Source organism: Mytilus californianus, unplaced genomic scaffold, assembly GCF_021869535.1.
Source record: "Mytilus californianus isolate M0D057914Y unplaced genomic scaffold, xbMytCali1.0.p SCAF_9, whole genome shotgun sequence".
Taxonomy (NCBI): domain Eukaryota; kingdom Metazoa; phylum Mollusca; class Bivalvia; order Mytilida; family Mytilidae; genus Mytilus; species Mytilus californianus.
In genome coordinates, this window is record NW_026262745.1 from 6801791 (window position 1) to 6816106 (window position 14316).

A 14316-nucleotide genomic window follows, 5' to 3' on the forward strand; every position below is an offset into this window, starting at 1 on the left:
CATTAAGTTTTACCCTTGTTCGTCTGTACGTACGTACGTACGTCCCAAAATTGGTTTCCGTTCTCTAACTTCAGTTTCCCTCAACCAAATGTTATGAAACTTATACACAATGCTTATTACCACAAAACACAGATCAAGTTTGAATTTTGGTGGTGTCACTTCAACCATTCTAGAGTTATGCCCCTTTATAAATGGAAAAATTGCAAAATGTTTAGTTGCCATTCTCTAACTTAAGTTTGCCTCAACCAAATGTTATGAAACTTATACACAATGCTTATTACCACAAAACACAGATCAAGTTTGAATTTTGGTGGCGTCACTTTAACCGTTCTAGAGTTATGCCCCTTTATAAATGGAAAAATTGCAAAATTTTTATTTCCTTCTAAATATCAAGTAATTTTTAAAATTGGAGTTATCTTCCTTTGTCCATGATTATAGTTGAATCAATCAATGCTTTATACAATGCAATGTTTAATTTTGACTTCCACTGATAAAACACAGATCAAGTTAAATTTGGGTAGTGTCACTTTAACCATTATTGAGTTATGCCCCTTTATAAATCGAAAGATTGCAAAATTTTTAGTTTCCATTCTGTAACTTAAGTTTGCCCCAACCAAACATTATGAAACCTATACACAATATTCATGACCACAAAACTAAGATCAAGTACAAATTTTTTGTTTCAGTTTTCTAACTTTAGTTTGCCTCAACCAAATGTTATGAAACTTATACACAATGCTTATTACTACATAATACAGATTAAGTACGAAATTTGGTGAGAACACTTTTGCCATTCTTGAGTTATGTCCCTTTATAAACATAAAAATTGCTGAATTTTTCATTTCCGTTCTCTAACTTTAGTTTGTCTCAACCAATTGTTATAAAACTTATACACAACTGTTCTAAAGTTATGCGTGTTTACAAATAGTTTCTGTTCTCTACTTAAGTTAGCCTCAACCAAATGTTATGAGACATACACACAATGCTTATTACCACAAAACTCAGATCAAGTTCAAATTTGGGTAGCGTCACTTTTACCGTTCTTCAGTTATGTCCCTTTATAACTATTATGCTATGCAAGGGGGGCATCATCTGTGTCCACATGTGGACACTATCCACATTTATTTTTATTTAATAAAAAGTATAAGTCTTCTAAACAATTAAAATTTACAAAGTTGATTAATAACTAAATGCTTCTCTGTTGTCTATAGTGCTGAGGAAGTGAAGAGAAAAGCTTTAGTGTTGAAATTCCCCAAACAAGCTGTCAAGTCTGACAAGAAGAAAAGACTTAGTACAATTATACAGAATGATTATCTCAAGGTATTTCATCCTTAATATATGTACTGAAAATTTGCAGATTTTATGAGAAAAACAAATAGATAAATTGAAATTTGATTTCAAAGAAATTAGATTCTTCAATGTCTTGAGTGTAAATTAAAAGAAATGATATGTTCATTTATGACAACTGACAATTATGTGAAAAAGAATATAAATGTAGTTTCTACTGTGTAGTAGTAGAATGTTAATAGCAACAAGATGGCTCAAAGTAGCCAATGTCTCTGAAATATATACTGGAATTATTTTTACTTAGGGGTATTATGTTTTTCGGTCTCTGCGTCCGTTCGTCCGTCTGTCAGTCTGTCCAGCTTCAGGTTAAAGTTTTTGGTCAAGGTAGTTTTTGATGAAGTTGAAGTCCAATCAACTTGAAACTTAGTACACATGTTCCCTATGATATGATCTTTCTAATTTAAATGCCAAATTAGAGTTTTGACCCCAATTTCATGGTCCACTGAACATAGAAAATGATACTGGGAGTGGGGCATCCATGTACTATGGACACATTCTTGTTTTTTTATCAATTTAACTAGAGTAAGTGATGTGAGACTTACAAACTAAATGTATATTCATTCTTTTACCAGAGACCTAAACAGACATCCAACAGAAGGAGAACTGACCCTGTCATCACCATGTCAACAATCTATGAACATATTCTCAATGAGATGAGAGAAATGCCTAATGTAAGGACAGAGTAGATGGCTTACTTATAAATAAGAAGATGTGGTATGAGTGCCAATGAGACACTGTATAATTGTGTTATCTTCAATCTATTTTATTATGAAATATAGTATAGCTTGTGGCTTCTTCTTTTTTACCTATTTAAACATTGTATGTGTGTAGTTGGTGTAGATCTGAAACTTTCATATTAATCATAGTTTACTCTTACTAAAAAAAAAAGAAGAAATGTGATTCAGTCAATCGTTTCTTACATATTAATTTCTGTTAATAGAAAAAAGTAAATGTTAGGGACCATCAACAAAGCTATTCTATTAAAAGATTTTATATTCTAATGCTAGTTTTAAGATTTAAGATTTCCTGAAGAGAAATTGTTACACTTTGATGAGTCTGACCATTATATGATTATTTCAGACCCAACCTTTCCTGTTTCCAGTCAGTACTAAGGAGGTTCCTGATTATTACAAATTTGTGAAAATTCCTATGGACATGCAGACTATTAGAGACGTAAGTTTATCATTCATAGTGTGTCAGAGATTTACTAAGAAATGATGAACAAAATAAGAAAGGAATATGTAGCATTATTGAATTAAATGAATTCCTAGCATTTTAATATTTGACAGACTATTTTAAATGTTGCCCTATATTCTGTGTAATTCATATGAATATGTCAAATTATGCAGATTTTTACAGTGACATAGATATTCAAATCTCTAGTGAAGAATAGTAAAATTCTACTGTGTTTCATTATGATTTTCTCCATGGCTGGTTAACTATCTAATTTGACTCTGCTCTAAAAATCTTGTAATGTTGTTGGTTCCTGTGGATTCACTAAGCAGACTTTTTTGTTATACTTTTATTACATATAGTCTAGATAGAAAGAGGGTTGAGGTTGTAAGGAAAACTGGTTTAAATGCACTACATTTTGTGATTATACTAAATCAATCAATTCATATCATAATGTTCTTTATTGCTTTTAATGCCCTCAAATGTATATAACAAAAAAGAAATGTTTTCTTATATTTAATGTATTCTTATTTTCAGAACCTTAGAAATAGGAAATACCACTCCAGAGAGCAGTTTTTGGTGGACGTCAATCAAATTGTGGAGAACTGTAGACTATATAATGGTATGCTACTTTTTTTAAATTTATTCTGGGTTTTCAGAATTTAATTCTATGAATTATCTTTTCAAAGTACAAAAAGACTAAATGGAATTATACTGATGGTAGATAGAAGATTAATGTCTCGCCTGCATTGAAAGTTGCAGAATTTCGAGACACAAGGATTACTATCTAGCAGTGGCACTTTTTAATAGTATAAAATTTTATGTTGCAGAAGGTAGAAGACCTTGATGCTTCATACCTTGTATGCAGATACCAGATGTTACACAGTTTCTGTCTGTCATATGACCATTGTCCTTGACCTCATTTTCATGGTTCATTGATTATGTCAGTTAGTAAATTGAAATATGCAGTTCGAAAAAAAGTATTGAAAGAAGTTGAGGCAATTTTGCTGTAATGGTATATTTTAATTTTAATTTTTAGGTCCAAAGAGTGCCTTGACACTAACTGCCCAGTGTATACTTGATTTATGTCTGAAAAGATTTGCTGAGGTATGTATTTTTATAATGATGTAAATATCTAATGTACAGATAATATTTTTATCCATAGAGATATTTTATCTATGTATTTAAAGCTATTAATGTAAATTTGAGTATTTGTGGGAACATTGGTTTCAGCATATTCTATGAAAGTCAGCCTTATATGAGTAAGTATTTGTTTTAAACGAGTATCCTTTCCAGGATTGAGAACTCTGCAGTTGATTTTCAGTTTTCCTAAATTGCAAGTTAATTGTAAGTGGTAGTCATGAATAAAAGCAATTCAAGGGTGCTGCATTAAAATTTTGCTCCACATACAAAAAGACCTGGTGACCTTGAAACATGTGCGACTCTTTTCACAAAAAATCTTACGAGTAAAAACACTTGTAAGTCATGAACATTTGAGTATAACTTACGATCAGTTTTTGTTGTAAGATTTTTTGTGAAAAGAGCTCCTGACTGGATATGTGACCATATTTTATATCTAAAAAGTGTCAGGAAAAGACTCGAATTATAAAACTATCCTTACTGCAACAATACAAAAAAAAAAAAAAAATGGAATTGGAAAGCTATAAAACAGGCAATGCCTTTGACCCCCCATTGTTATTAACTTTAACTGTCTTTACAAATGATTCATTTACAGAAAGAAGATAAGTTGATGAGACTGGAGAAAGCCATTAATCCTTTGTTAGATGATAATGATCAAGTGGCATTCTCCTTTATCTTAGAGAGTATTGTAGCCCAGATGAAAGCTGTGGAAAATGTAAGTTACATGTTGTTGTCCTTGTCTTTAATGTAATAGCTCAAATAAATGATTTTGTTTTAAATGTATGGAAATAAAAGTTTTCCACTTCAAAAATAGTTGTACCATAGTATTGAGACCATTTAAGAGCAAATAAATCTAATACTGTGGATTCATTATTATTTGTTGGATACCAATTTTTGTGGGTTTCGTTGGTATAGGGGAACCACGAAATTAAAAGTTAAACGAATGACAAATTTCCTTTAGGCGTGTATGCAGACTTCGACAAAACCACGAAATTAAATATCCACGAACATGCAAGTTTTCCTTAATCCACGAAAATTGGTACCCACGAAAATAAATGAATCCACAATATGTTATTTCCTTTCTCACAGTTTCGGCCAATCTATTGCATTGTCATATCAAATTTAAAATGCTAATGATATTTTTTTATACAGTCTTGGCCATTCCATAATCCTGTGAATAAGAAGTTCATCAAGGATTACTATGAGGTGATTAAACAGCCAATGGATCTACAGACACTGATGAAAGTGAGTATGTTAAACAGAGTTGTTCAAATATATGTAGGGTTTACTGGACCTTGTGGCAAATTTTTCTCAATTAAGTACATTTTAAAATACCCTAGATTTTCACCAGTCCTTATCGGAATTTATTTAGTAAGTCAGGTCCAACAAGTCTGTTAAAGTGTGTAAGATTGGACTACATAAATGTACTTTTATTGGAAAATTTTATAGCACATTAATTCTTTCATGCCATGCTCTTTGCTCATTTTAACTTGAGTAGGCATTATATTTGTCAATATCTTTATACCAAGCGTTAGTGAGCTTTAAAATGTTAACAAATTATAATGCCTACCCATGTTAAAATGAGTATAGACCATGGCGTAATAGAATTATTTTGATTCTAATATGAAAATTAAGAACTTTTGTACTTGGAAGCAGACCTATAAATACACGTTCGAAAGGCAGCCATTTTGATTTGAAGAGCTGAAACATTATAGAAAATCAACCATTTCATGATAAAAAAAAATGAACAGATAGATGTGAACTTATTTTTAGAACAATTTTATTTTCCTAGCAAGCAACACCAACACAAATGTCCATTTTGATATCTGGCATTCTTCAAAATACAAATGATGTTGCAATTGCAGTTGTGACGTCAATCATGTGCAGCCCATGTTCTATTACAATTAGAACATGGCTTTGTCTCCAAAGCGAAAGAAGAACCTCATATTGAATGACATTTTGATAACTGCTATTGTGCTGAGTTGATGAAAACTCAGAATTAATTGCCTTTATTTATTATTGTACATGTATATCTTCAACATCCAGCGTATTTATCTTGAAGACTTTAAATAAATATAAAAATCAGAAGATTTGGTACGATTGCCAATAAGACAACTGTCAATCAGAGACCAAATGAACTTATTTCCTTCAAACTTAATATATAATATAAAATTTATTACTGCAATTTTTGTCTACATTGTATATAATTTTACTTCAGATATTAAAATCATTTACATTTAAATGAGAGTTTCTTTGTTATTAATTAAAAAGGTTGCATTTATTTCTTTATTTAATAGATGTACTGTGCCAAGCAAGTAACATTTATAATAGTATAAAGTAACTTCCAAAAAGTCAAAAAAAGGAATGCATGTTATGCTGTGTGAACACTTTCACGACTTTGATATGTTTTTATTTGATCATTATAGAAAGTGCAGGGTAATAAGTACCATTCTCGAGACACCTTTATAGACGATGTGGAATTAATTGTACAGAACAGTAAACAGTACAATGGGGTAGACAGTGCAATAACCAAAACAGCTCATACTATGCTAGATGTCTGTAAAAGGGCACTCTCAGATGTAAGTAAGATTTGTATAGAATAGTAAACAGACAGTGCTATAACTGCAACAGCTATTGCTATGTTAGATGTCTATTAATAACAAAAATATTAAGAATGTAATCATATTTAAAGGAGAAGTAGATAAGCTAGGATTTAAAAGTAAAATAACAGATTCATCTGATTTATGAATATTAAGGGTATTGAATCATGTACATTGATAACAACAAACAACGCCAATGTGTTTGCAAGATCTTTATATATGCCTGTATTGTTAGTTAAGGGGCCTCGGTGGCCGAGTGGTCTAAGTAGTCGAACTACTGTATCACTAGCCAGTCAACACTGAGGTGGTGAGTTCAAATCCTGCACGTGGCAGGTGCGCTCGACTCTAAATCTTAATCTGAATAGGATTGTCAGTTATCCTACCGAAGGTCGGTGATCCTCTTAGGGCACTCCGGCTTCCTCCACCAATAAAAACTGACCGCCACGAAATAGCACAATAGTGTTTAAAGTGGCGTTAAACACCAATCAATCAATCAATCAATATTGTTAGTTTAAACAAAAATGACAATTTGTGGTTGTTAACTACACAGTTTTAAAAAAATTTTTGTTGCAAGAATAACATATATTTTTTTCAGAAAACAAGGTTTTGAAATGGTTAATTTGTATAATTTTAGAATGATGAAAGTTTGTCTCAGATGGAGGGAGACATACAGGCTGCCCAAGAGGCTGCCTATGATGCTGCAGACATTGATAGTATCATGACTGGTACCTCAGTAAACCAGGAGGATAGCTTGATGGGTAGGTATTTATAGGAAATGTAGAGGATAAGTAACTTTTAAGTTTTCAAAAGCTATATCTGCAAACTTAGTTTTATTTTGATCTGGAAATATCAATAATGTGTTTTGTAATACACATATTTACATTTAGTTCAATCCCTTGCCAGAAGTGTGATGAAATTAGCTTTTCACAATCAGTAAAATATATCCTTCTTGTCAGGTGCAAATAAAAACCTCCATTTCCAAACTTTTGCAGAACATAATTTTACGTTAGCAATAGCTATAATGAAAGTTGACCAATAATAAAATTGTCATGAATATACATCAAGCTATGATGTTCTTAAATAAGTCAAACAGGCAACTGGGAAAATTATTACAGTAAACAGTAGAAAATTATACATGAATTGAATGATTTTCAGAGCATAAAGCATGGCAAACACTTTTAGCATGCTATGTTATGTCATGACAGGATTTCTCATTGGAACAGGTTGACAAATACAATCCTATATTTCTGTGATGAACCTTTTTTGAAATCTAAACTTTTTTCAGATAATGAAAGTATAGATGATAACAGTATTAGAGAGAATATAACAATAGCAGAGGACATGTCAGAAGCAGAATATATGAAGAGATGGTCACTCAGTGAGGGCAATACCACAGGTCCACATGTAAGAAATTGTCACTTTATAGTGAGGGCAATACCACAGTTTTAGCTCACCTGGCTGTGAGACAACATGAGCTATTGCCATCACTTCACCCAACTAGCAGTAAAAGCCATGACAAAGAAGGCATTTATTTGGCTGTGTAGGATATATAAATACACCGATACATCCAGTCAAAATGGGGACATTAAATGTGATGCTTCATAGAGAGAGGGAGTGTGCTAAGCTCTTTGCATGTAAAAGGACCCTTGTAACAACCCTTTAAGGGGTCTGTAGGTGGCTTATTGCAAGGCAAAATTACTGTCTAATCCATCTAAACCTACTCGTCCAGTGGCAGTCGAAATTTCAACCCTTCAACTCATTACATCCATTTTGCATGAAATTTTTGCCACTGGATGTTTAATAAACAGAAAACAATCAATCAATCAATCAGTCAAATCAAGGATCCGGAAATTTTTTCACACAATTTCGGTCATTTTGGGATGACTTTAAAAAAGTTGGGGCCCTTTTCAAATTGTCGAAATAACACTGGATTCATAGCATCAACAAACTTGTATTGACTGTTTCATCGCATTTACTTCATGAATTCTCTTACCGTTTTTCTTTAAAAAGTTCAAGAACAGTTTATGGAATGCAACTGTTTAAAATTGAAATGATTTTAATGACTCAAAATGGTAAATTTGTCAGACATCGCTAACGTTTCTTTCGATTTTGAAGACGAAATTAAAAACGGAAGTTTTGCGACAATATTAAAGTACGAATAATTCCGGATTCATTTCCAAGATTCGTTCTGTTTATCAAATTGACAGGAAATCACCGGATTTTTTAATTTATTACCTTTAAAGTGGTTTGAATATAACAGATAATTGTTGCACTCGTTTAATTTGGCATGAAATCATTTTGCTTTTTACGATTAAGTGTCTTATCTGGTGAAGACAATTTCACGCATGCGTATTACATAGTAAATAAAGCACATATTTAACTCATGAAAGATTAGTTTTTCTATGTAAATTCAATTATTAAGTTTTAATTTTTGAATCAAAATTGATGAGTGTCTGCTGAAAGTAATTAAATAATTAAGAAAGTTGTCATTAAATTTTAATTTCTTTATAATATTAGTTCTGCATGAGCTTGTGATCACTGTCGGGTGTGAATTAAAAACACAGGTAAAAAGTGATTAGTGATAATCAGCCAAAATTTCCCGGAGTCATTAATATTGTTATTAGGAGGGCCCTCAAGATTATCATACTATACTGGAGTGGCAGTTTTATTACCAGAAACAAAAATAAGTGCAAAATGGCGATAAAGAAAACCGATCTCAATGAAATGACCGAAATTATTTCTGTTAAAAAAAAAATTGTCCTAAATCCCAATCAACCATTTAGGACAAACGCTTTCAGTTTAGGACATGACTGGCAAATATGACCGTTTCTGGACCCTTGAGTCAAATCCACATTTTTTTCCCAACAAACAATACAAATTATAATCCCAACATAAAGGAACTTTCACATTATAGGTTGCAATTCAAATCTGCATTCATATTGGTGTAATGCCTGTTATATGTTAGATCATTTATTCTTTCCTATTTGTAAATAATGGTTTTCCAAATATTTGTGTTGTATTTCAGCATGAAGAATATGATTCTGAGTTTGTTGATGTAGAAGGAGATGAAATGGAATCAAGTCATAGAAGTAGAAGTTACATGTCAGAAGTGAGTGCCATGGCTATAGTAATGGTATCTGAATTATAGTAATAGTATCATGAATATCAATGTTTTACACATTAAAACTTGGATAGGGGATGATAGAAAACAAGTCATCAATTTGACCCAAAAAATAAAAATTAGACATCATTTTTTATACGCCTGTTTACGGGACGTATTATGGTATACCGTTGACCGTCTGTCCGTCTGTCCGTTGTCAACATGTCGGACATTAACTGAAAAAAGCTTTATCCAATATGCATGAAACTTTGGTGAATTGTTTATATCTATTGAAGTGAGCTCCATTTCGTTTTTCATAAATTTCAGATTTAACGTTTCCGAGTTTTGGGGTTTTATTCATTAAAAAAGGGGGGATTTTCCAGTTTTCCGACAATAACTCAAGAATGCTTTCACCAACATGCAAGAAATTTTGATGAATTGTTTATATCTATTGACATGAGCTCCCTTTTGATTTATATAAATTTTAGATTATACGTTTCCGAGTTACAGGTTTTTATTCATAAAAAAAGGGGGATTTTCCAGTTTTTGGACAATAACTAACATAAATTTCAAATATGACATTGAGAAGAAATTGAACTTTATTTGTTTATAGTCTGACAACAGATTTACTAAGTATTGCACAACAGCAAGAAATCTTTAATTGAATAAAAATTCAATTCATATAACCAATTTCAAGTTCTTTGACTACATTTATTCAGAAACCTATAATATGTCAAATATTTAATTACAATCCAAATTCAGACCTGTATCAAGCTTGAATATTGTGTCCATTTTTGCCCCAACTGTTCAGGGTTGGACCTCTGCAGACGTATCCAGCTGCGCTCAGCAAAGCAGTTTATTAGCTTACTTTAAGGTTTTGATGATTTAATCATTATTTAAACTCATCCGTGACCTGTAATTGTTAAAGTTTTCAATTTCTCATCCTTTGTTGTTTAGTGGATAGTAAGCTCTATCACATCTTATTTTCATATTAAAGGAGCAGACTTCTGCTGTTCTGTCTACAGTTAATACATGTATAAGTTTACCTCTACAATATACTTAAAATAATGACAAAATCTTCTTATTAATGCTGTCATTCATCTCCTGACTATTGTCTTTCTGTTGTATGCATGGAAAAAATGTTCATTCATATAAAAAAAAGTTTTGAACACACAACTATTTATATTGGATTCAATAATTTTATAGAATCCAAGAATTAAAATTATGTTTGTATGACATTTAGTTGACACAGATTAGATTGCTGTTAATGCAGAAATTTTTCAAGGTTTTTATTATGTGATGGGATAAGTATGGCAAAAATAAAAAAATTATTTTATGAATTTTGATAGCATTAATTGTATGCAGCATTTCCTGAAATTGTAATAATAATTCTCACAATTTGATCCTCAATAATAAATGCACACAAACATTCCAGAATGTACAATAATAAAACATTATATTGCAGGACCATAGACAAAGTTCTAGTGCAGAAAATGAGTCTTTAGCCAAAGACTTACAGATCACTCCTGATCATTCTGAAGATGAAAATCTCTCAGGTAGAGTATATTAACATTTATTTTTTTTTTCATCAGAATTTAAAGGGATATTTGGGGTTCAAACCCACCAACATCAAAAACTAAAATTTATGGCATTTAATTTCCATGTTTAAAACTATGAATGCCATCAGGACTATTGTTACTATAGTCTGTAAGCTTGTTGTCTAAGTCAATTATTTGATCCCGTGTTCTCTCCTGATGTTTATGATTTTGATCTGATTTTATTATCAAATATGTCACCAGTCCAGATTTTTGAAGGGACAGACTTCTGAATTAAAGTCATATAATCAAATCATTGATTGATGTGTAAATGACTACTGTGGAATCTTTTTTTTTTAGTGGGTACCAATTTTCATGGATTGAGGAAAAATTGTGTATTTTCTTGGATATTTGATTTCTTGGTATTGCCAAAGTCTGCATACAAGCCTATAGAAAATTTGTTCTTTGTTGAACTTATAATTTTGAATTACCTACAAAATCCACGAAAATCGGTATTCAACGAATAATTGTGAATCCACAGTATTTTAATTAATATTACCATGAACTATTCAGAAGTAATTTGCCCTTAAATGAAAAAAAATAACTTAGTGAAATTTTGAAGTGAAACAGACAAATTCAATTTTAATTAAATATACTTGCATATAGTTTGTCTGTAAATAAACAATTGTAAAATATTACACTCAATGATTTGAAGTAAAGGAATAAGAGATAATTTTTCAGCAGATGATAAGAAATAATGTTAGTATTTTATCAGTACCATGTGCTTGTTGAAGTAATTGAATACCATTCAGTACAATGAAATGAAAATGAACATACAACCTGTGTATTGATATCAAGGCTGAATTTTCTTACTTTTTCAAATATGTATACAAAGGGAGACAATTCAATCTCAGTTACCTTAAAGGATTATGCTTCATTTGAATAACAAAATTCTGCTAGAAAAAGATCTACAAAAGTTAGAAACTTTTTAACCATTTTGCATGTATATATATTCCTTTTCAATACTTAAAAAGAGAGCATTGAAGTTGCTTTCATTTTTATTCTTATTTCTGTTTAGGTGAGAGTGATGGTGAAGAGAAAATGGATATAAGTGGTGAAAATCAACAATTCTATTCAGAACAGCAATATTTTGAGCAAGGAGGAGATTTCCATATGCCAGGTATTCAGGATGAAGATGAGAACAGTTTTGATCCCTCAGACTTTTTCATGCACAGTGCCTTGGCTACTGAGGCACAACATCAGTTACAACAAGGGGATATAAATGAGGATCTACAGGTGTCAGATTCTGATGAGGATGACAATCAAGCAGATGGTGATGATAATGAAGGATTTGACATTGATGAGTTTTTGAAATGATTTTAGTAAAGTATTCATTGTAAGAAAATGGTACTATGAATGATAGAACATTGATAAAAATATTATATTGAAGGATATGTTTAGTGACTAGTGAGGTTGTATAAGATGTTTAGTGTATTTTTTGCAAAAATTGAGCTGCTTGCAAGTATAAAGATCAAGATGTCAGTGAATCTGTATATAATCCAGGACATTAAAATCAAGATTTGTGTGAATTTGTAAATGAACTGGATATAAAGATCAAGATGTCAGTGAATTTGTATATTATTCAGGACATTAAAATCAAGATTTGTGTGAATTTGTAAATGAACTGGATATAAAGATCAAGATTCAAGTGAATTTGTGTAAATGAATGAAGTTTTAAGCTGGAAATTATCAGTAAAGAAGGATGCTGTAATTTTTCAGGTTCTGATCATTATCATTTTTCATGGAAAGATTGTAAATATCTTATCAATTACATGTATGTATAGAAAAACAATACAGAGTGCTATATTATGTTTGACCAGTGTAAGACAATGTGTATTTTTGTAGCAAACTGTCTCCAGTTCTTATATGTAAATTATGATAAATTGCTTAATTTAAAAACATAAACCATTGTAAAATATTCATTATCATGATGAAAATTACAAAAGTCTTGGCTTCTTTTACTGGTTATTTATGAACATGGTTAAAACCAATCACTGAAGGATGTAGGCTATTCTCAGTGTAGGAATTTAGGATTTATTTTATACATGTTGGGAGGGTTTTCATGGTTAGGTCGGATTCTCAGATACTCATACTATAAGCAGTAGGTCAACTATGTTTCTATATTTTGTGTATGGAATAATTGTTAGGTGTACATATAAAAAGAAGGAGATGTGGTATGATTGCCAATGAGACAACTATCCACCAAAGTTCAAATGAAGTGGATGTAAGCAATTATAGGCAACTGTACGGCCTTCAATAATGAGAAAAACCCATACTGTATAGTCTGCTATAAAAGGCCCCGACATGAAAAATATGAAATAATTCAATTGAGAAAACTAACGGCCTAATTTATAACAAAACAATTTACTAAAAACAAATATGACCAACATGAACCAACGACAACCACTGAACAACAGGCTCCTGACTTCGGACAGGCACATAAAGAATGTGGCGGGGTTAAACATGTTCTGCATGTCCATTTGGCATGTTTCATCTGACCTTGACCTCATTTTCACAGATAATGCTTAGTTAGTGTGATACCTGTAGTAAAAACCTTTATCTTAATATTTTCAACATAAATTCAACAAGATTGCTATGCTGTAGAAAAATACTCCATGTGCTGTATATATGAGGAATTAGTGTGTGTCACTATGTGTTTTGGTGGTAGGATAGTCAAAATATGGAAAGAAATATGGTTGGATCAAAGTGATGATATAATATGATCAACTACACATGATGGCAACCAATCCTACCAAATATAAGAGGTTTCTTTAAAATGGTCTCATAGAAGTTCAAAAGGTGGTGTTGTTACAATACTGCAACAGATTGTCAAACTACCATAACTCCTGTAAAATTGGTGGTAATAAATTGTCAACTTGACAAGATGGCAAACAATAGTACCAAAAGTATGAGAGATGTCTTTCGAATAGTCTCAGAGGAGTTGCATTCTCAAGGTGTTAATGATAGAATACTAAAAAAAAAGTCAAAGTCCTATTACTCACTCAGTGTAATTTTATTAAGATGAATTGACAACTTTAATAAATGAACTTTGATGTTGAACTTTTTCCAAAATGGCAAATTCAAAACCAACAATTATTTCAAAGCCACTTGACATGTTTCAACCTGAATACTACAGTTCAAAAGCTATTGGCTATATTGTGGAGGCCAGTTTCTATTGATGGATGAAGCTGGGGTGTCCCGAAAGAACCACCTAGAAAGAATAGGACACATTTGTGTAAGTTAAAATGACAGAAAATGTATATATGAACTTTATCTGAGAGTATCATTTAACATCCGATAATGCTGTCAGGAAAGTAAAATTAAACAGGGACTCTGCCAAGGATTAAATGTAATAAACTGT

General features: G+C 31.5%; 1 protein-coding gene across 1 annotated transcript in view; it reads left to right on the plus strand.

The window, feature by feature from the left end:
- LOC127714954 (transcription initiation factor TFIID subunit 1-like) overlaps positions 1–12906 on the plus strand; it is a 52157-nt gene extending 39251 nt beyond the window's left edge. Inside the window, exons 30-42 of the mRNA XM_052220975.1 lie at positions 1212–1320; positions 1920–2018; positions 2428–2520; positions 3058–3142; positions 3560–3627; positions 4256–4375; positions 4813–4905; positions 6087–6239; positions 6895–7018; positions 7546–7664; positions 9286–9369; positions 10826–10916; positions 11974–12906. Of these exons, the coding sequence (XP_052076935.1) occupies positions 1212–1320; positions 1920–2018; positions 2428–2520; positions 3058–3142; positions 3560–3627; positions 4256–4375; positions 4813–4905; positions 6087–6239; positions 6895–7018; positions 7546–7664; positions 9286–9369; positions 10826–10916; positions 11974–12272 (1537 nt within the window). The 3' untranslated portion in view covers positions 12273–12906. The remainder of the gene's footprint in view (positions 1–1211; positions 1321–1919; positions 2019–2427; positions 2521–3057; positions 3143–3559; positions 3628–4255; positions 4376–4812; positions 4906–6086; positions 6240–6894; positions 7019–7545; positions 7665–9285; positions 9370–10825; positions 10917–11973) is intronic.
- The last annotated feature ends 1410 nt before the right edge of the window (positions 12907–14316 follow it).